At 44.0% G+C, this 26,922-nt stretch overlaps 1 protein-coding gene across 1 annotated transcript in view; it reads right to left on the bottom strand.

Moving 5' to 3' along the window:
* LOC108090797 (matrix metalloproteinase-2) overlaps window positions 1–22,964 on the bottom strand; it is a 68,273-nt gene extending 45,309 nt beyond the window's left edge. Inside the window, 3 exon segments of the mRNA XM_017189645.2 lie at window positions 8,196–8,398; window positions 8,455–8,556; window positions 21,953–22,964. Of these exon segments, the coding sequence (XP_017045134.1) occupies window positions 8,196–8,398; window positions 8,455–8,556; window positions 21,953–22,120 (473 nt within the window). The 5' untranslated portion in view covers window positions 22,121–22,964.
* Between the last annotated feature and the right edge of the window lie 3,958 nt (window positions 22,965–26,922).

Here is a 26,922-nt window from a genome sequence, read left to right as displayed (position 1 = left end):
ACATGTGAAAATTAAAAGCGCTTAACCACAATTAACAATTGGCCGCCTCACTTTTTTCCGGGGCCAACAAACAAGCGAATTCCGCAGGACCAAACATTAATCAAGACAGTTGTGACACTAAAACTCCCGTCTATTAATCAACTGGGGCTCAGGAACAGCCAAACAAGCCAAACAAGCCAACAAGCCGCCTGCATTAACTGATTGTTGCTGCTGCGGCCAGGAAACTTGTCAGTTTGAATAAAAGTTCGGACGCCGGCCAGTTGCTATATCGAATCAAATCAAAGTTTGATTTGACAGCCAGACAAACAGACCGGTCGAAAAGGATGCCCGGAACTGGTGTTGTTCTTTCCGATTCGGCCGAAACTTAAGCCCGGAGTGGAAACTTTGCGGTCAGAAGGCCAGTGCAGCATGGCCGGCAGCTCGGGAGTGTTCCCCAATTCCACCAGCCAGTTCCTCCCAATCCCACCCACCGCTGCCCCAAAGCCAATATCAATTTATCAATTAATGCGGCTAATGAGCAGGCGAACTGTGACTCGTTGCTGTGTCACTTAATGCAAGGCTCCCCCAAACACACATATGTATTGCAAAATTAATTAGGATTCGCTCATCATCAACCCCGACACATAGCGCCATAAATATGTGTGCACAAAGTATATAGATTGTCTGCCGGGCGACTTGGCGGCCATATAAACGTAACGAGGTTTCACCGCACGGCAAATTGTTGTTGGGCTTTAATTGACAATCAAAGCAAGTAATCAAATTTGCCTCCTGACATTTTTCATTAGAATTATTATGTAGTTACAGCGGGTATAACCCAGTTGCGATTGCACTCCCCCGCCCTCCGTCCCGCCCTCCACAAGTCTGTATCAACAGCATTATATCGCGCCCACATCAAAGGCGCAAAATTGTGTGGACAAGAGACCTTTAATCAAAGGTCCTTGGGTTCATGCGTAGCGCAGGGTTCACGGAGAGGCTCAAGGAAGTGGGTGAACGCATAAAATTACACAAATTAATTTAAAGTAAGATGTGTTTTAGTAAACATGCCAACAAAAATTCTTATTGTTCAAAAGTAAAAGTAAATAGGGATTACGAATGTTTCCAATTTAACTTTATAGGAAATCTTTTGCCGTGTACACATATCTCTCTTTTTTCACTTCTTCTTGGAAACTAGCTGCATGTTATTTCTCCCTCTATGATTAACTCAATGTGGAAAGCCTTAAATCCCTTGTTTACTGCAAATCATACTAGTTAGAAGGAGAAGTTCTATTCGGGAAAAATGCCAGAAAATTAGAAGGCTCCTTTTTTTGCATTTCGGTTCGATTTGATTCTGGCGCTTGTCATTTAATATCCGCAATTAAAGTGGTCATCAATCAAAACGAAACCCAAATGAATTAAAAGTAAACGAAAGAACAAAGCAAAGGATGAATGCACAGGGCACAACATTAAATAGAAGAACAGGAGACACGGGGAAAGAATGGAAGGAGCAAATGAACGGGAAACGAGGAAAAGGAGCGACCGAAAAGGAAACCGAAAAGCAAGAGCAGAAACACAAGGATGAAACCCAACACAAACAGCCAACACTCACTCACGCACACAGCCACACCAGCAATGACCGTTATCGATGTCCAGTACTACACTGAGAAAAATGAGCATTGCATTCCGCTGTTCTTTATTTAGAGGATTTTAAAAATTGTATTCAAACGCTTTTTTTACTGAAAAAAATATAGAAGTTTTACAGAAGCCATAAATATCTGAAACCCAAAGATAACAACCAGAAATAATAACAAATTGGTCGATGTTTTTCTCAATGCACCGTTATCCCTCCGTTCATCCAGGACAGCGATAAACAAGTGGTATACAAACAAAGATGGCGCTGTACGCTGAACCATTGATGATTGAACAGGACATTAATCTAACAAAATGCAGACAGCCTGCAGGAGCGGGGAAAGGGGCGGGGGCGGGGGGCGTGGTTAGGGGCGAGGGGCGAGCAAATCAACTGACCAACTGCGAAAGTGTCAAATTTCAAGCCACACATTGTTGGCTCTGTCTCCGATCCCCGGACCCCGCATCCTGGCCGGCCGCATCCTTGTGGCTGCCAGAGCTCCTGGCGACGTCGGCCACGGAAGCAAACATAATTACGCGGATGCCAATGCTCCACGGTCGTGTATAATAATATAGCAGGATCAAACGCAGGAATACACAACATATGTATGGATGTGTTTGAGTATAGTGTGTTTGTATCTCCGGGCAGCGTCATTGGCTTTGCGTCATGGTCGAATTTTCCTTGCCGAGGTGAATTTATGGCAGAATAATTTGGCATTGCAAATTTATGTCAGTTTCGAAATGCATTTTAAATAGAAGAGCTTTGGGTTTTGGCTTCTTTTGTTGCCTATTATGTTGTATTGTTTACCTAAGAATCATATTGTTTATGGATTTATTGACCTACAATTGCACATTTGTTTCAACTTACAATTAGTTGTTTTGGATACAAATTAGGTTTGGCGGCAGAGCGCAGGTTTTGGGTTGCTTCCACTGAAAATTCTACGTACTTTTAATGAAGTTTTGCTAGGAAAATTTCGGTGTCGAATCACAAAAGTGACAAAATGCAATCGCTTTCGCAGCTCCAATTGCAGCGTCATCTCGTTTTGATGGTTTTGACACAACAGAGAACCAAAGGCAGCCAAAAGCGCCAGTTGAAGCTGCTCATTTGCTGTCCATGGAAAATTAGACGCTAAATTAGCACACAAAACTGATGCACTAACGGTTCCCAGCCGGAGCACAATCCGGGGAGCTGAGTGGGTGTTTTTGGGTGGTTTTTTGGGTGGTTTTTCGGGTGAGCGGGTAGCCGAGCGACAGCCTGCGAGTGTTAAGTTGCCCAAAAAGGACGTTCTGCAACGGCGGATGTGTGTTTGTGCTGCTCGTGATGTTTCTGTGGCGCAGTGACTGATGTGGCACAAAACCAAATGCCCAGCCTGACTGACTGCTAGCCAGCGGAAAAACACAGTCCCTGCCCATTACACTGAGCAAAAATTTGATTACAAATAATCTGAGAAAGGTATTAGCTTTTACCAAATGATTATTTACCAACAGATAAATTATTCAATGATATTAAGCATTTAAAAAGTTTCTTACTCACTTTCTTTTTTTGACTTAACGGATGCTAACATAAGACAACTTTTTGTGAGTGGACAAACCAGTCTCTGCTTCCCGAATTGACACGTACAAAGAAGCGGACCGCTCGGCCATCCGCTCCTCCACCCTTTTCCCCTTTCCCTCCTCCCCCGCCAGCTGCTGTTTTTGCGGCTGTGTCAGCGGGCGGTTGGCAAATGGGTTTTCAATGGGTTGCGTCCCCAGAAGCCCCTCCTCTAATGCGATGGCTCGAATTCGGTTCGCCCGCAGCTCGAACAGGAAGCGAGGGACTTATAGGCATTTGTGCGGTGGCAAGTTCTGCAGCCCACTTGGTTATTAAATTTTGAAATGCTACACCTTGTGCGGTATCGGATTGCCGACTCAAGGAGTAATCGCTAAGACAAAGGATACGTGCAGCACGTACATGTGTGTATGTGTGTCGGCGCAGGAAACCCTAACCTATATGCTATCAAAGTTCATGCAAAATTCAAAGGCCCTAGCCAGCATAAGAAAATATGCCACATCATAAATTTGGCATATCACGGGCCTCGGCTCTTCTGCTGCTCTGCTGTGTGAGTGCAATCCTTTCACAGGATCTGCCCGCACACACAGACAGATGTTGACACAGTTTCCTTGAGCTCCGTCTGAGCTCAGCACAAAATGTCTATTTTAATATGAACCCAAATTGAGGATTTTATTTATGCACGAGCTTAGTTTACAATACTAGCTGGCTTTACCTCAAGGAGCTTTTGTTCCCAACTGTACGCGGCACTTTTGTTTCTCTGCACTGCCCGTGTTTTGGGTATACCCTCTCCTTCGGCCCATAAAAAGCGACCAGACAACCGACTTAAAAAACACACAGACACGGAATCCTATGGAAAAAACAAAAATAATAAAAATCTCCAGCAGTTAAAATAATTGTCACAGTAATAAAGCAATGCACAAAATTATAACTGACCCGCTGGAGGGTAGATCGAAGGGTTTTCAGAATCAGAGATATAGAAAGGTAATACGAATTTAAAATGTAGGAATTTAACTGTTCCAGTTGCGATGTTTTACTAAGTTTTTTCCGTAATATATAAATCTGAAGAGAAATCCTAAACCATTTTCGCTTTCGTTCTGCTCCTTGCAAATAACAATCTCCAACGGCCAAATTTATTTTTACTTACCAGAGGGAAGTTCCTTTAAGCCGCCCTCTGGCAGTTGCTTACTGCCAGCAGTTATTGGGTACAGTCCGGTTCGCTGTTGCAGTGCAGTTCTGGCTGCACTTGCTCCGTTTTATAGCTGGCAAACATTATGGCCATGATTAATGGCAGATAATAATTTCGAGTGCCGAGCACTTGACAGCATACGAAAAGTCAGAAAACTATGGCCAATGGACGCCCATTAGCCCTGGCCGCCCCCCGAAAAAAATGCACAGCGGACGGACCAAGGACGAGGACTGAGGAATGTCAGGAGAGTCCTGCGGACAGGGACAGGGACAGTGGAGGGGTTGGGTGGGGGTTGGGCAGGATGAAAGGACAAAGTGCAGTAAAGGCAACTCTGCAAATGACTGCTGCAAAATAAACAGCAACAGCAACAGCAGCTGAAGCAGCATAAAACTATTGCCATGTTCTGTTTGCGGCATTAAATGACCCCTCTCGCCCTCTCGCTCTCTCCCTACACCCATCTCCCTCGCTCCCACTGCGGCCATCTCTTTCGGCCTGGTGCGTGTGATTTACTCCGCCTGGCGAATAAATTATGATGAGAAAAACGCTCACTGGCGCTGATCAGCAAATTATTTTATGCAAATTAAAAATCATAAAAAATAGGTTATAAATAAAGGGAACATAAGAGGGCCAAATGGGGTGTTGTTGTGCAGAAAAGTACATTTTCGTTTTTGGGGGTCCCATTCAGTTGACAATAGCTTGGTTATGGTTTTCCCACCATTCAACATTGATTTAGCCAACCCACCTTGAGTACTTCACTACAAACTGATTCCTCTTTTACTTTTTGCTTGGAATGCACAGCTGCTACTAATTTCATTTAAATCATTATTCCCCAACCGAATTCGTTTGAGTAAACAGGTTTAATTGAAGAAATACCTATCATATATAGTCTTTTAAGCAACCCAGCTCTTTAAGATTGGAGCCAAACACGATCTGGGGTTCGCCGGGAGTTTCCGGTTACATCCTTTGGTTAAAAGCTTTTCCATCAGGAGCTGCGACTCCAAGCGGGCCAAGGACACAATGGCCCACCGCCATCGAGTGCAACTCGAGGTGAAGCTGCATCTTTGGCCAAGGATCCGGGCCCTTCTTCTTCTTCTTTGTGGGCGTGCGAGTGGCCGTCATAAAATTACTTTTTATCATTGTAACATGGACAACAAGATGGCGCTTTGTCTCTACGATATTTTGCCGAGTGGCACACAGTTTTATGGCGTCTGTCAAAGGCATCCGTTCACGTCGTCCCCTTATACTGCAGCAGCTAAAAGGTTGGACCACGTGCTCGCCCCCTTTTTCTCCCAGTGCATCGTGTTAATGGCTCGCATGCACGCTAATAAGCGTAAACGCAAACGCAAGAATGTGCGTGTTAAGGACCTTCACTCCGCTCCGCTCCTTTGACTTCACTGTGCACTTTATTAATGTTATTAAAAATCTAACAAATGCCCAGCAAGTGCGCAATGCACATTCGCTGCGGTTTATTAATGCCACAAAAACGGGCAATTAATGGCCGGCCCTTGACCACATTGTTGCTGTTAATAGAGAGAAAGCCGCAAAACGAGCGCAAACTGGCGAAAAGGCATCCCCGCAATTAGGCGAAAAATTCTCCAGAGAATTTTTCAAACGTTTCCCAAGCTTTTAGGAAAAAGAATGAAGAACACTTTAAGTTATAACAAAAGGTAAATGGGAAAAGCAACAGGTGCGAGGACCAGTTCTCCGTTTATTGACACTTTTCCTGGCTGGACAATTGTTTGCCGATGCATTAAGAGAGAAATGGAAAATGGAAAATGAAAAATGGAAGCTTAAACAGAGGAGATGAAGAACAAGCATTTTTTGCTCCATTCAAAAGCCATTTGACAAGTTGACTCGGCAGCAGGACCGACTGCATAACTGACTTAATTAAGACAGATTTAAGTTTGAGGAAAGAAGAGTCAACACTTGACAATGGGGAAAGTGTGAGAGCTTAATTTGCAGCCAAGCAAACGCCACATTACGACTATTGCCATTGCCAAACAGATATTCTCTCCCCATTCTCCTGCAGGACAATTGCCAATTTAGTTTAAACATTTGCGCAAAGTGCAAGTTTTTGGTCACTTCCGCTGGAGCTGAAGCTGCTACTGTCACTTGATTTGTGGCTGCACAGGAAATAACTTTAGGGTACTTTCAACAGGTCATGAAAATCAAACAAGCAATGTGCATCCTATTGTGAGGATTTCAATTAAGATGCCTAAGTTTGCCTTAAGTTTTTAGTCTTACTCAGAATAGATAGATTATCAATCCCAACTGTGGAATTTGTTCTCTGTGTAACAGCAATTTTAGCAGTTAATATCTCAAGGAATGCTGCGATGGCGACAACTTTGTGCCAGGATGTTGTCATTGTGTGTTTTCGCGAAAATGCGGTGAAAACGAAATGAGTACAAAACTGCTAAGAACGACTTCCGTCCCACAATTTCCATGCTGAGCGGAAATGGAAAAACACTTGCCGGCACACAATCAGGCGGACCACCCCCTTTTCCACCCGCCTCCTCGCCACCTCGACTCCTCAGCTCCTCAGCGCTTTGTGCCGCAATTAAGGAGAACACATGCAGCTAGGCCAAAAGCAGGTCAATACATATTGATGTCCCAGCCCGAGCCATCGCCATATGCGTATTTCATGTAGAGTCAATTTGATGCGGGCAGCCACCGCTGTGATCGGGATCCGGTGTCCTGGCTCCTGGAAGCTGCGTAATGCTTTAATTTAGTCGCAATATTGTCCTGCCGTTTCGCTTCTGCTGCTGCTTCTGCTTCTGCTACTGCTTCTGCCCCTTTTGGTCGCTTGCCACTTAATGGCCAATTAAGGGTAGACGACACAAGAAATAATTAAATAGCCATCGCTGCATGAACCCCAGTGAACCGAGTGGAGCGAAGCCAGCAGCTTAAAGGGCCACCACGGCGTATGTGCGATGTGGCTATTCGGCGATATGGCGATGAGCTCTCAACTTTTGCAGCTCAGCCCGAAAGTATGCAGTTTGCCGGCGAAGAACGGCTCCCCGGAGCTATGCAAATTAAATTGGAAAATTTCCTAATGAGATAGACTCCCGCTTAATATTTCAAGCGCAATTATGCAGCTGCGCATTAAAAATCAAACACAACACTAAAAGTGACAGCTGCAATCAGAGCTCCTTCGCCTCGGCCTGGCTCATCGTAAAATTCAATTTGGCGCAAAGTGTTTAATGAAAGCGACTGCCACCCGCTTCCAAGTTTTCCCGCTCAGCGCTCAGCGGGTCAACTTGGCCAACAAGCGGGCGGAGGAACAGCAGCCAACTAAGGTTCGGAACGCACTGAATTGTTTTGCATAAAAATAAAAACAAGCGCTCCGGACTCGAAATTATGCAATCCCATTCTGGGGGCGAGTGCAATGGCCGTAATAAAAATTAACAAGCTACGCAACGTTTGAGTTTTGAATTAATTGACAGCGCGTATGCACAGGACAACGCGGCGGGGGAAATGAGGGCAGGACTGTCTGAAAAAGGAAAAAGGAGCCCTTCCCGCCACCCAGCTCCTTGTAAAATTATAAATTCGCATCTAAATGAACGCTGCAAAATTAATGAACTGCATGCAGTTTAATTGAAATGAACATCCGCCGGAGGGAGCGGCAAGCCGGTCGATGGATGGGGTTCGCCGAGGGCGGCATAATCATGAATCACGGGTCTTGCAGGAGAATCGGGACTGCATAAAAATCGAGAAAACTTGCAGGGCAACGCAAAGAAATAGGAGAAACGTTCCGCGATACTGCGATGTCTTCGAGGGGTATTCACATTATTGTTGAGCGAGGCCGTGCCAAGAGCTCTTCAAGCCGGGGTCTTGGGGTACAGAAAGGCGACTCACCTCCACGTAAGATCCTTTTTCGACCACTTGGGTCCCTGCAGGACGTAGCGCCGCACCCGTCCGCCGGAGCCGCCGTCGTGGTCCAGGTTATCCGGCGAGAAGCTGTACGCGGACGGCTTGTCGCCCACGCCGCACCGGGGTCGCTGTATTAGCCGGGCCGTTGCCGCGTCGATTTGGCCCGTGACTGGAATGTTGCCAAAAGACTGTGCAGACGGTAATGTTAGTGGGGAAATTGAGCATAATGGGGGGAGGAACTCACCTGGAGACTCCGGACTGCGTCCTTCAGCTGCTGCTCGGTGCGCAGGGCGCCCGTTTCCAGGTCCGACTTGGGCAGATAATCAAACTGCATGAGGTAATTGTACTGCAAGGAGAGATGGGTAGATACAGATGCATTAGGGAAGTGTGCCAAGTGCCAAGGAACGGGTATCTCAACAATGGCCCGTCTGCCATATGGCCGGTTCGGTGAGCCAAACTATTTGTCGTTTGCAAATGATGCTGCCTGCCTGACTGCCAGCCTGCCAGCATCAACAAAAACCATCATTCCCCAAAAAAGGACGAGAACCAGGACCCGGACCAGAGCCGAAACTTTTTGCATAAAGTTAATGATAAAAGCAACGCCAGATAGGACGGCGGGCGGCAGCAACAAAACATAAACAGCAACAAAAACTTTAACATTAATAACCCGAAAAGTGTGCCACAGCAAAAAAGTGCAAGGAAACGCTGATGGAGAAGTGCTCGAAGGAAGGAGCTTGGCAGAGCCAATGGATGTGGACCACTTCCATATCTCCTGGCCGAGATCATAGCGCTGGCTACTTAAAGGGCCAGCAATAGAAATTTAAGAAGTATCAATCAAGTTTGGTAAGCCGATTTTAACTTTGAACATAGCTCGGGTTGTAAACCATTTAAATAATACTTATATTTATTAGCCCGTTGATTACAATTAAATATTATTGAATATCTTACTTTTTTGTCTTAGTTTGCATTAGAAAACCTTTTGCTTTGAGGTTTCCCCTTGGGGACCACAGCATCTCGAGCTGTATTCGCCCTATTGAGTGCCAGTTTTCTCTAGGGAATTACGTTCAGACCCAAAGTATGTATGTATGTGTGTATACTGGGTCATAACTGTAAAGTGCGAAAACAGAACGAGAATAGAGAATAGAACCCAACTCGAATATCGACTCGTTCCAGTGGCCATATGTGTGTTGCTTCTGGATTTACATATTTTTACATCGCGTGCGCGCATATTTATTAACTAACGCACACAGTGGCACGCAGAGCAAACTTGACACATACACCAGCAAATTACGTGACCTGCAAATTTAATTTTCTCTTTCGTTTTCCCCACACACACGAGAAAATTGTCACACTCGCACCACGTTTTCCATCGCCCCCCGGAACGCTTCGATTTTCGCCTTACTTGTTATTGTCAGTCGCTTAAAAATTGTGCACGAAAAAGAAAAAGAAGAGGTATACGTATTATATTATATACAAAGTTTTGAATGGCCAAACGATTTGCAAATTTCATGAAAAGAATCGTTAGCCAAAAGTTGTGGCTAGATTGGTATTGGTATTCTTATAGAGGCAGCGTGGTGTGTGGCGATTAGTTGGGATTTATTTCGAGTGATGAATGGCCCTTCTACATCGTGTTTAGGTGCTGAAAAGTAGCTATGTGCGGTGCATACAAATGCACAAATCAGATTCCAGTTGCTGGCCTTTAAGGAATCATGGCTTAACTTTTTTTGGCAAGGAAAGTTGTTTGTTTCGCTGCCTTTCATGGCTCTTTAAAAGTCCGGATTGAACTCAAGCAGCAAGTACCCCTTTCTTCTAATTATTTCCTCTCTGGGGAGCGTAAAAGCAATCTGAGGTTGATTGCCCAGCGAATCCGCAGATTTGCTTCCACTTTTGTGGCTTTCGCTCGAATGCGACATTTAAAAGGCCACAAAAGCAACACTAAAGCAACGACATGTTATGGCTTAAACCGAAGGAAACTTTCTTGGAATGGCCGAGGGCAGCATTTCGTATGCTTAGCCATTTTATTTATTATTTTACGTAACTCCCGCAGCGCTGCAAGTGCATCAGGTCGGCAATAAAGGTCGAAGGAGCAGCCACTGCCACTGGACTCCGGGATGGAGCTGCATAAGCCGGAGTGACCCCAGGCTGGTGTTAGCACAGATTGCGGCCAGGTGTGCGTCACAGAAAGTTGGCTCAGAGCGCGTCCCTTCACGGGTTGTCACGTTGCTCGGAACGCGTCAGCACGGCACCGGCCACACGTAACGCCAGGCAACGTAAGAAAGCCCACACTAGCAAATTGAAATTCACATAACGAACCCCCGCAGCCAGTGACCCCCCTGTCTGCGCCCCTGTCTTGGTCCCCGGCCCCGCTTTCCACCGATGACTACACGAAAACGATATCAATTAATATATGTATGCTGAAATGCAAAGGCGACATCCAGCTACAGTAGAAACCCCATAAAGTGAAGTGACTCACCGCTGCCTTCGGTTGATTAAACTTGTCAGGTTTTGCTATGCATATATGATTCAAAAGGCAAATCAAATATTTGCTTTAATCCATTATCAACAGTAAGTTCCACCTTAGCCAGGTTTGCCTGTGAAAAGCTGAGGGTGGGGCAAGAGTAATGTGGCACACAGCGGAAGCCGAATGTCTGGTCGGCGGAGACAACAGCAGACGCCTCAAGTTTCTTAATGAATGGAAGACTTGTCCACCGAGGAGCTGAGTGTTGGAGGGGGACTCGAGTTGCTTTCGGGAGGAGGCAACTAGTCAATTTGGCTAATCGAAGTATTGCCGGACTGTAAACAGTACTTACGAAGTTGCAAAGGTGTGCCAAATGGCAGGGCCAGGGCATTTACGACCACGATAAACTATAATCCGCAGTTATGAATGAATGGATGAATGGATGGATGGGCATGTGAATGAGTTGCCAGGTCTCCGAGTGACGGAAGTGCTCGCACTTGACCCCCCACCAGCCACCAAGCGCTTTTAAGCCACGATCTCCCCCCCGTTCGGTATCAATCATTTATGCATTGGCCTTTTGCGTTTTTAATGGGAAATTTGTGGCCCAGGCTACGTGTTTGAAAATCGGGGGAGGAGCGGGAAGGGGCTTTCGTACGTGGCCAAGCCATGATTCTGACTAATAGAAAAGCGCCAGTGGAGTGGAAAAAGTCGGGGGAAAAGAGGTGAGCATCGTATCAGAAACAATAACAGTAAAACATTGCTACGTGAGTATTTGTCGTGTAAACAAAATCATGTTATCAAAATATAATAACGAAAAGCAATAACGAAAAACAATTGAGAAAAGTGCGAATGGAGCGACCGGGGGCGAGTGTGTGTGTGTGTGTGTGTGGCTTTTCCCCACTGCCATCCAATAATTGTGGGGCTTAATTTAGTTAAGTTGGCGTGTCACAAGGAAAACTTCTCGCCTCCGTCTGCTGGTGAAAGTGTGAAAGTAAATTGAACGATGAACGGGGCGATATGTTTATTATTTTATTGGATTATAATTACGCGCGAGCGGGTCACACAGAAATAAAAATAAAGGGCTTATCGGGGCGCCTAATTCAATTAAGTCCGAAGCGAAAGTGTTTTTTTCTTAGGAGAGGGGATATGAAACCTTAAAATTTAGGAATCAAGTTAGATTTCTGGAAACATTGAGAACCGCAAAAACAAATCATAATGGTTCATATGCTGGCCATAACTCTCTGCCCCACATGCGACAGTGGCCAATAAAAATCATCTACAAATGTCGCCGGATCGGCAGGCAAACAAACCTATAAAAATGACAGGCGACTGCAACAAACGAGCGCATCTATAAGACTAGGCCCCCAAACCCCCCACAAGACATATGCATTCTGGCTCCTGCCATAAGCCGCCTGCCAAGAAGGACACGGCCTCAGAGCCTGCCACAAATTCTGTGAATTCCGCAAAGGAGCAAAAAAGCTGAGGGAAGAGGAAACTGGAGAAGGAGAAACCACAAGGAGCCTGAAATCGAGGCCAAATTGCCAGGATATGGACCTAAATGTGTCGTCGGAACAACAGGTCCTCGCCACAAACAAATTTACTGCAAGTGAGTGTGTGAAATGGATTCTAAATCAATCATATTAATGGCTTTATTTGGTTTATATTGCAAATGGAGTCAAGGGGGGTGTTGGGACTCATTTTATAAAGGTGTATTTATGTGTAATGTGATGCAGCAATAACTTTTTAAGCTTCTTCGAATGTATTTAGGCAGCGTTCCTAAGTTATTTTCAGCCGCACACGCATCTGCCACATTCTTCGGCTGACCTGCTCCATTTAAAGAAACACACGCTCCCTCTTTTTGGGCCCAGCCCAGATCGTTTCCGTGCATTTCCTGTTGCTGTCTCATAAAAGTCTTGGCTACACACACGTCTTCGGAAACATGTGCGCGAGTCGGACCCATTTCCCCATCCCCATCCCCATCCCAACTCTCAACACCGTCAACGTCACCATCTCCATTGCCATCACCATCACCATCACCATCGCCTTCCGCAACCAATCCCACGTTCATCCGTCCCACCGATGCTCCTTGGCAATTTATAGACTGCGAATTTTAATAAAAAGGATGTGCCAACTAGCGGCTCGAGTGATGGCCACGCCCACCACTGCGAACATTTAATAAAACAAACACACCCACCCACACATACACACACAGACACACTCTCCTTCAACAGGCTGGACAAAGTGAAGAAATGGGTAAATTAATTGAAATGAACATGATTAATGTGGGATAAGAAAAGCAACGAAGCCAAAGAAAGGGGCAGAGCGATAGGGTTGGATACTATATTATTGAAAGCTGCTCTGTTGGCCAGTGCAGAGAGAAAAAGCGGTGGTAGATTGTGTACCTCCAATTCAAAGTAATTGTACCAACTAGGGAGGTAACTTCTAATAAACCTCTTTTGAAATGAGAAAGGTCAGTTCTGGTATAAGAGGTATGTTGATCGATTTCCCAATCACCTACTACGCTTTTCTTCCGGTGTAGCCCATCAAATGAACCGACCGCAAAGCTGCAAACACGCAACGTTCAATGCGCCTGGCGAATTGCTCGTGGTCCGTCTTTCAACCTGCCACAAGTTGAGTTGGTCCTCTGCCGTTTGTGTTTGCGTTTGTGTTTGTGCTTGCACTTTAATTAGACCGCAGGACGTAAATTGCAATATCCCCGCCCACGGCCCCTGGCGGCCCCATCTGGGCCCCAGAGTTTATGGGAAAGTGATGAGATACTCGGCACTTGCCAGCCGCCAGGTTCTCGGTGCTCGAGCGTTTACTTTGTCGCCGAGCCGAGCAACAAGTCATTAAAGGCGCCCACCCCACACCATCCCCATTCCCATTTCCACTCCCACTCCCACTCTCAATCATCCCGGCCCCAATCACTCCCTCAATCTCGCCACACCACACAATAGGTTCAATCCCCGGCGGAGAAGGCGGCGGCGTAAATAGCAAAGATGTGAGAATGGAAATGGAAACGGCAGGAGAATCTGGACTCCAAGGCGAACTGCACTCTTGATTACTACGCTTTGTGTCCGAGAGCCATTTGCAATAAACAAATAAATCATTATATATATCAGCGCACTCTGGCGCTGCGTTCCGCTCAAAAACAAAGCTGCCAAGTTTGCGTTCAATGACTCGGCATGACAGTTAAATAAACAGAAACCGATGTGAGGACATGCAGCGCCTTGAGATCCGAGATCTGGAATAGCCGCAGCATATGGCTGTCCAATTACACTGGTATGCAAACCCCACAACCAGCCTGGCTAAAACGGTTCGCTGCGTTCCGTCTTAACTTGTGACATTAAGACCATTTGCAGACGGAGCACCAAGGCGGCGGCCACTCGATACGGCCGGTGATATATTGTCGAAGCCCCCCGCCTCCCGTGGTTTCGACTCGGCTTTCAGGGGACAGTGCATAAATTCTCTTAATAATTCAATTGAGGATGCCATATTTCCGCCGACTTTATTTCCTTGGAAAGCCGCTCTAGCAACAGCAATAATTTGCAGAACACTTAAAATGTGCAGCAACGTAAGGAGGGGAAGTGATGGGATCTAATAAGGTCTAATGTCCATGGTTTTTTTACTGGCATAGAAAATAGGTAATGCTATCTGAAATCTGGAAACGAAATCTATGAAGTGTACAATCATGTTTCACAATTTAAAGCCTTTGTAATCGTTCATTCTTGACGTTTTTTCTCTTCCCGTAATTTGATTCCCTTCGGATAAAGTCCATTCGAAATTATTTTTACAGAGACCGAGACAAGATGTTATCTTCTGCGGAGCTACTGGTTGTTAGGCGCCAGTTGTATGGGTTATGTAAATCAGGCGAGAAACCTGCAGCAAACGGCTATTATTTTGACTGGCCTAGCTGGATTACCATCGCCGCCATCTCGCTGCACACGTACATAAATTTTGTGGCACTGCTGAAACCAGTTTCGGTCATATGCCTTCCAACCGTTTGACGAAATTGGCTGCGGAGTCGCTGAATCGCTGATGAGTGTGGCAAAATTAGGTGGCTAAGCGGAAAAATAAAACCCCCGAACGCCCAAATGAGCTGGTCAATATTTGTGCACTTTGAACGCAGATGAGACACAAATCAGAAAGAGCTTCGAGGGAATGTCGCTGAGTCAGAATGCTGGACTCAAAGCAGCGGTGGCAAACAGGTAAGCAAAGGCGTCGAGCATCACACTGCCAAAACCCCATATTGTTTCAATGTGGCTTCGGGCTCTTTAAAATATATTTAATAATATCAATAACTACAATTTGATTAATATTATCATATAATATGAACAATTTGTTGTGTATTTATTTCGTTTAAATTCCAAACCGGTTAATTAATTCTTTCTGTGCACAAATGACTGACACACGCGCAGCAACACCTACGTGTTTGTTGTTCCTTTCGAGCCTTCTTTGGGTGTGGGGTTGGAGTCGAGCTCTGGAGCTGCAACTGCAGCTGGATCTCGCGCTGGAGCTTTGGCCGCTGATCTGGCTTCATGCCGCATAATTGATGGCACATTCAGCGCTTAAAAGGAAACCTGCTCGCTGCACAAATGTCGCCCAAAAAGGCGTTGTCATTGCCATTGTTGCCGCTTGCTGGATGCCAGTGGTTGGTTGGATGTTTCTCTGGAAAAGGCCAGGCCAAGCAGCTGCAGCACCATGTGCATCATTAAAATCAAGTCAAGGAATCAAGACTCCGCCGCTCTGCCGTTCTGATGCTCTGGCGTTCTGCCTCCTGCCAAAATGTCAAAGCTTTTTCATTCTGCCGCTGCCACTCGGTTCCTGAACAAATTCTGTAGGAGGATGGGATGGTACCCCTCGCTGGGACCCAACATTTCCCGTTAGCTCGCGTGCTTCTCGGCATTTCTGTTTCGGTTCCCCCAAATAAAGCCAAGCCAGAACAAATAAATCGATAATAAATTGTTTTTATTCGCTCCCGATTGTTGTTGCTCTTGGTGCTTCTGCAATCGGGGCCCAAAAATGTGATAATTAATACATGCACAAGCCGAAAAAAAATAAGGGGAAATCGACGGGAACAGACGGCAGCAATGAATCTGGGTCAAACAATTGCTTTATACTTTGTTTATATTTTCTTTTGTGGAGCTTTTGTGGCGCTCTTGGAACTCCAACATCGAATTTCTGGCTTGGGCTAAACGCTCGTATTTATTTATGCACTTACACCTTTGCCACCGCCAACCTCTTGGATTTATTGCGCTTTTATTCCTCCCGCCATTATAGACCGTTGGAAACAAATCTGCATACGGGCTCTAAAGTGTGAGTGCTTGTGTTTTGCCAATGGCTGGACCTCCGGATCGGTCTCCCCACCTCCTTTCACCACTCCCCGCTTCCTTGGCTCCCAGCATATATCTTTCAATCCTTCTTGGGTTCTGCTCGAGTGAAATGCAAAGCAGATAGAGTCGAAACTCCACACACACACAATGACAATCGGAATTGTGCAATTCCGATAATGCATTATTCGTTTTTCAGCACTCACTTGAGTGATTTGCACGAATGGTAAAAACATAAATGCATATCTGCATGTCGGATATTTATGTGAATGCCACTTGGGGGTTTCGTTGGGTGCCCCACTTGAGTAACCTATCAGTTTGGGAATGTTCTTGAACATACACCATTTGCTTTAATCAGGTTGGTACCTATTCATCCACGTTTTAATTAAATCCTAAGTCCCTTGAAACCATCATCCCATTGATATTTCGTTTAATATATTCCACTTACTTCTCCTTGGCCCTTTGTCTGCATGAATCATAGAAATTACCAACCACACAGTTGAGGAGAGCTCAGCGAACACATGTGCATGTTGCAAAAAGTTTTCGGGGAGCGCATTGGTTGTCCATCCGCACCGCGCTAGCTCCATCGGCTAATGTGCATACAGATTGAGTTTGACTGGCAGGAGGACCGTCAGAAATTGTGTATGCACAGCAAATGTCTCATATTTTTGGGTACGCAGCCATAATGATGCATAAAATGCAGCGAGACCACGAAAAAAGGAGCGGAAAGCGAAGGAAAATCAACATAAATGCATCAATCATACGCTGCGTGGGTTGGCCAGACGATAACACTTCAATCGCCCCCTCCTCTCAGCCACTCTGCCTCCCGTTCCCCATCCCCGAATGACATTAAAAATCAATCAATGGCACATAAAATTAATGAATAAGACAACAACAATGGAAATCGGGGGGCCTTTGTTGATGCTTCTGCTTGCAGGCTTATCGCCCAGCTGAGTGTTTCCTTTTCGAAGCAACGTTTTTTGGGTTATCAGCTTAATTAAGTATATAATTCGAATGTGTAAATTATTGGAAGTGCTTCCTATTTACTTGCTTTTGTGTATTTTAGCTGAAACGAACACGTTTTCATGTTGATGCCTGGTAATCGTAAGGTGGGACGAAGTACAAAAGTCGCTTGTATTATGTTTTAATTTGAAACAAAATGTAAAATACCTCAGTAGAAGCAAATTTTTTTTAGGTTTTGAATTAACTATGCCAATTTAGACTTTAAAAAAAGAATATTAAAATCTCGATAACATATCATATAACTCCCCTTTTCCCTACTCCCATATATATTTTTTAGTGCATAAACCTCTCGTTGGTATTAGCGGGGTTTTTGTATTCCGCTCTTTTGCCAATGCAAATTGGGCATTATTTGTTCTTGTGCTCGGCTCGAAAATTTTTCCGCTCCTTGCATTTCAATGCGTGTGAGTTGCAGTACACACACAAACACGTATCGGATGTAGTTTATTTTACCTTTTTCTAGCCAGCCAGCAAGCAAAGCCGAAACGGCAGCTGGTTTTTCTATAGGTCCCTACGTGACACAATTAAAAAAATAAATAGAAAGGAAGCCCGCAGCGAATGCAGTATTATGTATTGAAAGCGAAATTTAATAAAAAGCTTTTTTAGTAAAGTAAATGCATGTGCAGGTTGCATGACTGGCCACCAGGGGGCGACAGTGAGCAGGGTCCTTTTACTCCATAAGAAATTACATTTTTTCAAGCCAATTGGAATTTAGACTGCCCACTACTCTAATTAAAACTCTAAATTATCAAAACCAGGAATACCTTTTTGAAATTAATCGAGAAAGAAGTTGAGAATAATAAAAAGAGCCTAAGAAAATTACTTTTACTCAAGGGTCCTCCTTTTCTGGCCTGCCTCTTTTAAATTTTGTGTTAATAACGACTCGTAAGTTGGATCCAAAGGCTGAATTAACACGTTCAAATGGTTATGTTTTATATTTCTTACTTGACCGGTGATTCATTAACTTAAAAGTAAATATGTATATATTCTACGGCTTTCATTTTGATATTTCCATGATACGTAACAAAATCGTGTAATGATGTTAGTCATTGACTTAATGTGGGATCTGGGATTTCCTACTCTCGATTCATTAATTTTGCCGCCCAAGTAGTCGTACAGGTCTTATTAACGCATTTTACAGGTGTCAAGCGGCGTTTTTCAGTGGGTCGCACTCATTCACTGACAAATTACCTTAAAAATGTTAATTTATTACTGAGAAGCGGGCATCGCAATCGTGTCAACGATTCGGCCGGAAATATCTGTTATTGTTATTGATAATAACGTTAATGAGTTGCTCAATTTATTAAAGTCCCCCTCATTTTCCTGGCTTTGGAGCACCACTGAATCAACGGCTTTGACTTGACTTAATGCGACTGGAGATCGTCGCCAGCTAATTAATAGCTGCAAATTTAATCTGTTCCAAGTCGGATCTGACTCGATTACTCCCTCGCTGTTCCTGTTTCTGATTATCGCATATGGAGTTGGCATTTAAAAATTATGCGATCTGATCTGGCTGCTGTCATATGACTGTCCCGCTTGGCGCATTCAACTGGCGCTCCAAGAATTGTCATAAGCCTATTAAGAGGCCGATTGTTTTTGTCAGAAACTTGGGGCTGCCCTGCCTTGAGTGCGCCATAAAAGTCGTTCCACAAATCGGGGAGGGGTCAATTTTGAACTGGGAACTGGCCCTCCTACCAGGAAGCCATAAAACAATCAACAAAAATGCTCGGAATGACTTCGATCAGTTGCAACTGCGTTAATTGCAATTCCGAAAAGAGGAATTTAAGAATATTAAGAAATTCGGTGGTCCTGACAGTGGATCAATTAAAAAGAGTAATAAAGCTTTAACTGCAAATAACTTCATCGGGAGTATAAATAAACGTCAGATTGTGCATCATGCCAGGAACTCATATCGAGAAATATTTCTCTTTCTGGAAATGCTTCATCTCTGGAAAGCATTCGTTAATCATACACTATTTAAGTTCAATTTGTATAACCATTCAAAGTAACTTTTGAATGTTGAATAAACTGATTACATATTAGTGTAACTAATGCAGTTCAAATATACGAGTGTTATAAACACAAAAAATTATAAATAAAATTGTGTATATGCTTTAAGAGTACACCGGATTCCTTTCAAGTTCTACAAATTGCAAATGAGTAACGCAGATGCTTCGATCATTTTCAGTTTCCATGAAGAACAGGAAACACCTGTTCCTGTCGCTGACCAAAATTTCTTTGTGCTTTCTTCTGCTGAATTCATTAGAAAACTACCCTCGAGTGGCAGAAAGAGCTTGGCCGCAAATAGCAATTACAAGTACAAACACAAAAGTTGAAAGTCCCCCAAAGTCTGCGGATGACAACGCTTCCTTCTGCTGTTTCCTATAGTTCCAATTAGTATTTTGCGAAAACTTGAAAGCAAATTGCAACATTTTGTTAGGGCTGTCTATCCCTCTCTGACTTCCTTTTGTCCCTGTCCCCGTCTCAGTGTCAGTGGCAGCGGGAGTTTATATATATCCCGGCAAACCGCTCTCCTTCAGACAGATATATCCACACTTATATAGACGCTTGTGCGTGGCGACATGCAAATGTGTGTGGTTGTGCGCGTGCAGATAAGTTAACTTCACTTCACTTTCTATGTGTGTATGTATATTTTCCGGACTACTTCCGCTGGGGCATGCAACCGCACTGCAGTGCCGTGACCCTGCCCCCGGCACCCCTGCTCGTTCCCTCCCGGCCACACTCCCAAGAATACACAGTACACAAAAGTCCACAAGTTGGGGTCAGTAAATCGCAAATCAAAATGTAGATAATTGTAAAAATTTTGGTGTGTCCTTGGCCTAAAAATGATGTTGCCTACTTTTCGACTCACAAACTGAACATTTCCAGCAAACTTTTTGAGTCATGGATAGGACTTATACTGCTTTTCTCCCCGTGTACGGAATCTTGCGCTTCGTCTTGGCTCCATTTTCATCATTTATTTGATTACACGCCACTCATAAGCGCGATTGCGTGAGTGTATGCGAACAATTCGGAGAGTGTGTGTGAGGGGGAGGGGTGCGTTTGTTGAACCGCCTTAATGGCATCGCCTAGCTGGCGACACTCAGCCGAACTCAACCCAGCCAAACTCAACTCAACTGATTCAGTTCTTTTCTTTTCGGTTCCGCTCATATCGCCGCTATATATAGTGCGCCACATATTCACAGACCTATCTCTATATAGCATATGTTCGCTTCGCTCATTCCACGGGCAGCTGGAGAGCGGCGACATCCATCGCATTCGATATCCTTACCCAATAACCAACATGCGGGCCCTTAAAGACCTCATCCTATAACCTGTTTCAGGGATGAAATGTGCCATCTTAGGGAGCATCTACAGACCCTTAATTTAATTTAATTTTAAAAGAATTTTATATCCATTTATTTTCTATTATCTTTTACATTGAAAGCAGCCAGCAAATAAAAAAACATTGACACGATATCAAAGCTTAAGTAAAATAAATGCAAGGGACTTAGGAAATTCCGCATATCGTTCGCAAGTTGAAGAATATCTCTGATAGAGAATATAACCAATAGGCTTGTAGCTATGAAACTGGGCTTATATTTGTTCAAATTCGAATATAATATATTCGGCCCAGCCAAATGAGCAAAACCGCCTGAATGGCTGGCTGGACGGCAGACGGACATAGTACGTAAATAGTTCATCCTGGTCGCCTCGCGTGTCTGGAGCTGCTGAGTCAGCGGATCGGGTTCAATGTCCTGGCGCGCCTTTAAGAATGCCACCACAACTGCTTGGCACACAAAAAAACAAAAGCAAAAGGCAGGCATAATGGGTAAATTGCTCATATTTTGTTATTCTGATTAAAAAGGCGCCCGCGCTCATTAAGTGCAGCAATCCGCCAGCAAATGTCCTAGTGGCGAGGGCTCCACATGGGCGGCGACGAAGGGGGTTCGGTGCACCGGAGCGGGGGCCAGACCCGCAAATGCATTAAGAGCCACGGGATGCATGGTGCCAAACAATAAGCATGCATTGTGCACTACGAACTGCAGTGGCCAAACCGAGACTACTCATCTGGTGGCCCCCGTCTCGCGGCGGCTGAGTGCACACACGTACAGTGCGTTTCGAAAAGAGAAATACACGGTACTAGCATTACTTGAATGCTTACCACCTTGAAGTATTTTGACCTGAAATAAACCTTATTGAATAAAATGGAACTATTCTTAAAGTTGAATATGGAACATAATCAAATGATATCATTATAGTGTTCTTCATGTTATGTATCTTTTGTTAACTCTCTAACAAGATATACACATTTTGAATTTATGTCTCACACTGTGTATGCATATGTAGACCATTTTGGGATTTGGGGCCATGAGCAGCATGAGCAGGCAAGGAATGAGGAGGTGGTGGTCGGGGGCCTTCGGATCAGCCTTATCTCGATGAAACATCCCCGCCCCTCGGTTTACTCTCTGCTCCCGTATGTACGGATTCGGATTGAGTATCTGGAACTACCTACTGCATCTGCATTGAGTTGGCTCCTTTCGTATGGAGATTTTATTCTCAGACGTTTGCCACTGACCCTCTCGCCCTTTCCTTTCCCCTTAGTGAATGCAGTAAAGTGAAGTTTTAGTTGTCAAATTTATTATGCTTCAATATTTATGTCGCAGAAGCAGTAATTGCTGTACATAATTTTTATTGCAAGCATTCAACGACTATATTCCTCAAGTGTTAAAATATTAATCAATAAGGCCCTTTTATTTAAATGGGCAATTGTGTCAAACACTGTTCAATTATTCATCACCAGCAAAGCATGGGTTAACTATATTTGTGTTTTGTTTAGGTGAATAATTCATAGATGCATGGGAAAGTATTTTTCACCCGCCTTACAATAGGGTTTATTTGAAAAGTTTCGGTCGAAGGTCTTGACAACTCACCATAACATCCTCGGAAACGGCGTTCTTCGTTTTTCCGGGCTTGATCGCTTGCATGTCCAGCTGTTCAGAAGTGGGCGGGAAACTCCGCTGGGGGAGGAACAGGTCCTGAAGGCAAAATGTCTGGGCAACGAGTGCGAGCAGGACGGAGGCGACACGTGTGGAGCACATTTTGTAGCCTTTTGTGCCGACTTTCTTTCGCGTGAAAATGAACACAACAACTTGGCACTTTACTATGATCACTTCAATAACTATTTATCTTTGCTTTCTTTTGGAAGCTTAATAATTGATGTAATAAGTAAACAATTCCTAATGTAATGAGGAACTGAACTTTTCACTTTTATTTTATTTTTTTTTTTTTTTTGACCGCGGGGGTTGACACACACACTCATGCGCAGTGGCGACACACACACACTCACAAGTAGCCGGCAGCAAATAAACAGCTGCAGCAGCAACAAAAACAACGGAAGGAGCGGGCGGGGGTGTCGTGGCTCAGTTTTCCGCTTCTTGTTCTGTGTTGTGTGATGGTTGTTGCTTTTGTTGTGGCTACTGCTTCTTTCGTTGGCTCTCTCTCCTTTTCGCCCCTTTTCCGCTCTTTTACATATGACGCATACGAATGGTGGGAAACAGGAGCAGGGGGTGCTGAAATGGGCTGGGCTGGATTTAATTTAAGTTCAAATCCAATATCGAATGCACATTAACCACTGGGCTACAGGAACACAAATGATTAGCACGCAGTGCCTGCACAAAGAAGAAGGCTTCCTTGTTCTCCCGTTTTTTAGTATATTTCCGATACCGATTCCCGTTGCCCGTTGACCGTTAGGTGGCTTTGTTCGCCCCACAAAAGAAAAGAAAAGAAATGGGCGGCACTCTCTTTATTCGCAAGTTTCGTTTGAGCATAAATCTCGTTGATTTCGTTTTTTGCACTTATGTACTTGTTTCTGTTTTGTTCGAACTGAAAAGTCTCGTTACACCGCCGATTGGAGAACAGCGGCGGATACACCGCTTCGCGCGGCTGTTTGACTGGAAATGAGTTGACTTTCGGCGCTCCAATGCGACTTGCCATCGAAACAAAGAGCACACAGCCCGCGCGTTTAATAAAGAGAGCCCAAAGAGAGCGCGATCGGAGGGAGGTGGAGCCGTTGCCCATTAAGGATCAGCCCCAACATTAAAATCGCGAAGTTTTAATCTTCCCCTCTCTTAAGCTGCCCTAAAAAAAGATAGACTTTGTGGGTTGATCTTGTTAAAAATAAAGACGAATTTTCCATTTGTATCATATACCTGTTTAAATTTTTTTTTAATTTTTTCCTATTATACCTATTTAACTTTTTTAAGCCGAACGAAAAAATTTAAATCTCTTCTAAAGTGCAAAGGTACTGGTTACTCTTAAGAGTTTTTAAGAGCGCCTAATGATGCAAGGTGGTGTCTTCTCTTCTTTATTTATGTAGATATGTTTTCCGGCTATTGTGTTCTAGGTCACTTAAAGAACTGTCAATACTAACACATTTATAAAAAGATCGCCGGGATTGCCCAATAAATTCAAGGCAAATGATAAATAAAAACGTCTGCGAAAAAGATAGTGCATATTGGGGACCGAGATAAACTCAGACTTTTATCAATGACTTTTATGTTGTTGTCAAGATACGGTATTGGGGGTTTTACTGTCTCAATTGTTATCACATTTTTTAGTGGTTCATTGATAAATCCGGTATTTTTTTCGGAATGGCCGGCCAATCATTTTACGCACGAATATTGGCCATTACCCGATTGCTCACCGTGGTAGTCATGAATGTCATACACCTTTTTTAGGTCCCAACTGCTTGTCACTACCAAGAATAAACTGACAAGTTCTTAGAAACAATTATAAATGATAACATGTATGTTCATTTTTTCTATAACCTTCATGATCAATATCCGTTTAAATTCAATTTATTATTTCTTAATCATTACTAATCTAAAATCAAGAGCAAGCGAACATGCGTATTAATTACTATAAGGAAAAATGAACAAACCTAATTTTTGTATGTACATACATACATAGGTAAAAAAATGTGCCAAATGAAAAGTACAAATCATGAAAATATTATTAGAAGTATCGCAGATATTTTTTTTTGGTCAAAAATATTTCTTAGATATTCCCTAAGTACGAATTTTTGCATATTGGTAAAAATAGACAATCTGTGATCTTATGGTATCGTTCTGTGCTGTAGCCACAGATACCCGAAACATTTTGCCGGCAATTTCTGAACCTAGACTGAGGTCTTGAGTTCAATCGCTAATTGGACACGAATTGAATGCAAAACCCCCTTTTGCTTTGCAGTTGACCCAGATAAAGTACAAATGACAAACCCAACATACATGACACATGGTCGGGCCCTCAAAGATGCGTAATATTTTGGAAACTTGGGTATGCAGTCAGTGTTCATATCAGTTCTTGCGACTTATGCTAGTTACTCAATGGGACTTACGCCACTTTCAGGGAGTTATCCGTGAATATAACTTTTCTTGAGTTTCCATGGTCAGGATCGAAGAATTGTTTATCGACCATTTCCTGCGGATGGAAAGGCCGCTGATAATGCGAAAGGTTAGTAACTTTTATGTCACTGACTCAGTGGGGCATTATCTTGTTTATTGCCTTTTCTCCGCTGATAAGCCTATCTGCAGCGTTAGCCTTTGCTTTCCATGCAACTATGTGGCTTTGGTCGGGAGCATCCAAGCAGTCCTCAATTTCGGATGGCCGGGGACAAGCTCGTGACAAATCAATTATGGAGAAGTGTTGTCTGGTAATGTACGACTACGGGTTACGGATGCGAATACGGATACGGGTATCTTCGCTGCGACCGCCTGTCGCCTCTGCTCGCACAATATTGCATTATTTGAGTGGGTGGTGGCACGGACGTCTGACAGATATGGTGAAACTTATTTATTTATATGCGACTTACACTCGAATATTTCAAACCAAATTCAAAAATTACCTTACATTGCTCGGCGGCTGTAATTGCAAATAATAATTTGACAAAATGCATGCAAAAATAAAAAATATTATGCTTACTAACATTTAACATACAATTATAATTACCAGGCAACAGAAAAATAAATTTCCAAAAGGCGAAGTTACTCGATGAGCAGTGGATAATATCTTTTCCTCAGTGTACTCAGAAAAGTGTGGCTAGGAGATCGCACTTCCCACTGTGCGATGACTCAATTTGAGTCTATGTTCAACTGGTCTAAAATGGAAGCGACCCACTGGTCGGACATGCGATTTACATACTACCATTTCCCAAGCGTGCGATATCGAACACGTTCCTCCGCAGGCAGGAAATCAAAGCAATTACTAATTGTGTTTTACACAGCCCCAAACTTTCTCAACGTGACGCACACCCAAATGCGACATATAGCCAAATGGGCAGGAAATGCCAGCCCAATTGACCTTCCCCGCCCACAGGCAGATGTATCTGTATCCGAGTAATTAATTAAAATATGCATCCAGTGCACTCGGCTCTGTGCTTTCCCTGGACTCGTGCGTTGCTCTCGTCTCGCCTTGATGTGTCCATCTGAGAAACGCCACCCAGCATTTCCATTTAACAGGTCCATTAATCACATTCGGCGGAGTTTGGCTCATTATCGCACGGAAAGTGTCACACGGCCAACTGGCGATTTATTGAATTCGCTCAATCAATTGCAAGAGAAAACAAACAATTAATATAGAGAACGCCACACATTTTATTTCCATATCCGATTTGCATGAAAAACAACGAGACATCAACCAAAAAATCTGAAAAATGGGCGGCCCGCATACTTCGTATATTAGCAACAGATTGCGAGGCATAAAACAAAAGATTTTAATTTGCGACTGGCGCTGAGAGAAGTTTTTGTGCCCTTGCCTGGGATCCCAACATCGAGAAATACAACTGGTGAACATTAGCTCGATCAGCATTTGAGTTAAGCCTGAAGTTCGAATCCAAATTTACGACTACAATACTCGCATATTTTTTTTACACCTGAAAGCGGCACCACGGATGAGAGATTCCCCAAAAAGAACAAACGCTCCAGCGGTCCTCTTTTCCCATGAGTCAATACCCTCTGGCGCTTGTCCGGTGATCATTGGATAAAAAGCTGACGCATACTATTCAAACGTTTACGTAAAAACGCAGAGATTTAAATCTATGGGCTCATCCCCACGAATTACGCAGAAAACGACGGTCACCACAAAGAAAGCACTTTGGATGTGTACATTCATACGTAAAATTCATACAATGGAATTGCAAAATCTGAAATAATAACGGTTTTTTTGCTAGAAATTATTGTGACATTATTTTAGCATAACCTAAATACCCCTAAGTACTCCTTTGTCACACAACTTTAATACATGCTGAACTTCGTTTTTAAAGACACGATAAAGAAAACGGACGTCGCCCACAAACTTTGATTAGCCTGCCGAAAACATTCTTGTTTGGCAAATAGAAAGCCGTTTTTGGGATCCACGGGGATTCCGCTTGTATCCGTTTCGGCCACATCCGCAACCCAGCTCACACACTCCGCCTGTTTGTTTCATTAACTGCATTATTCAAGCAAGTTCCCCGGAAAGCCGCAAAAGGCCAAAACTGAAAGGCGAAACTGCATAAGTTTGGCCATACTTCAGTTGCATTGCGTGTAATATTTAATTATAAGACGCCGCCCTCTGCCCGCCCACAGCTTTCGGGAGCAGTGCAACTTTACGGCACTTGCCAATTGCACTTCGGTGGCAGCCGCCTCCTTGGGGGTGGCATAAACGTCTTGAGAGGGCATAAAATATTTAATTGTGTCACGTAACTTTCTTCCAACTGACTGGCGTACGGATAGATGGCATCCCTTATATACTTCTCCTGCAGTTGAGCAGTATGCATTACAATTTTAATTTCTGAACTGGCGGGGGAAATGCGATTACTAACGTCAAGTGCAGAACGAAATTATCTGAGTCATCTCGCGGGCGA

The sequence above is a fragment of the Drosophila ficusphila genome, unplaced genomic scaffold (genome assembly GCF_018152265.1).
Source record: "Drosophila ficusphila isolate 14025-0441.05 unplaced genomic scaffold, ASM1815226v1 contig_414, whole genome shotgun sequence".
NCBI lineage: Eukaryota > Metazoa > Arthropoda > Insecta > Diptera > Drosophilidae > Drosophila > Drosophila ficusphila.
The sequence above is the reverse complement of the archived record's forward strand: the minus strand, read 5'-3'. Positions and strand labels throughout refer to the sequence as shown.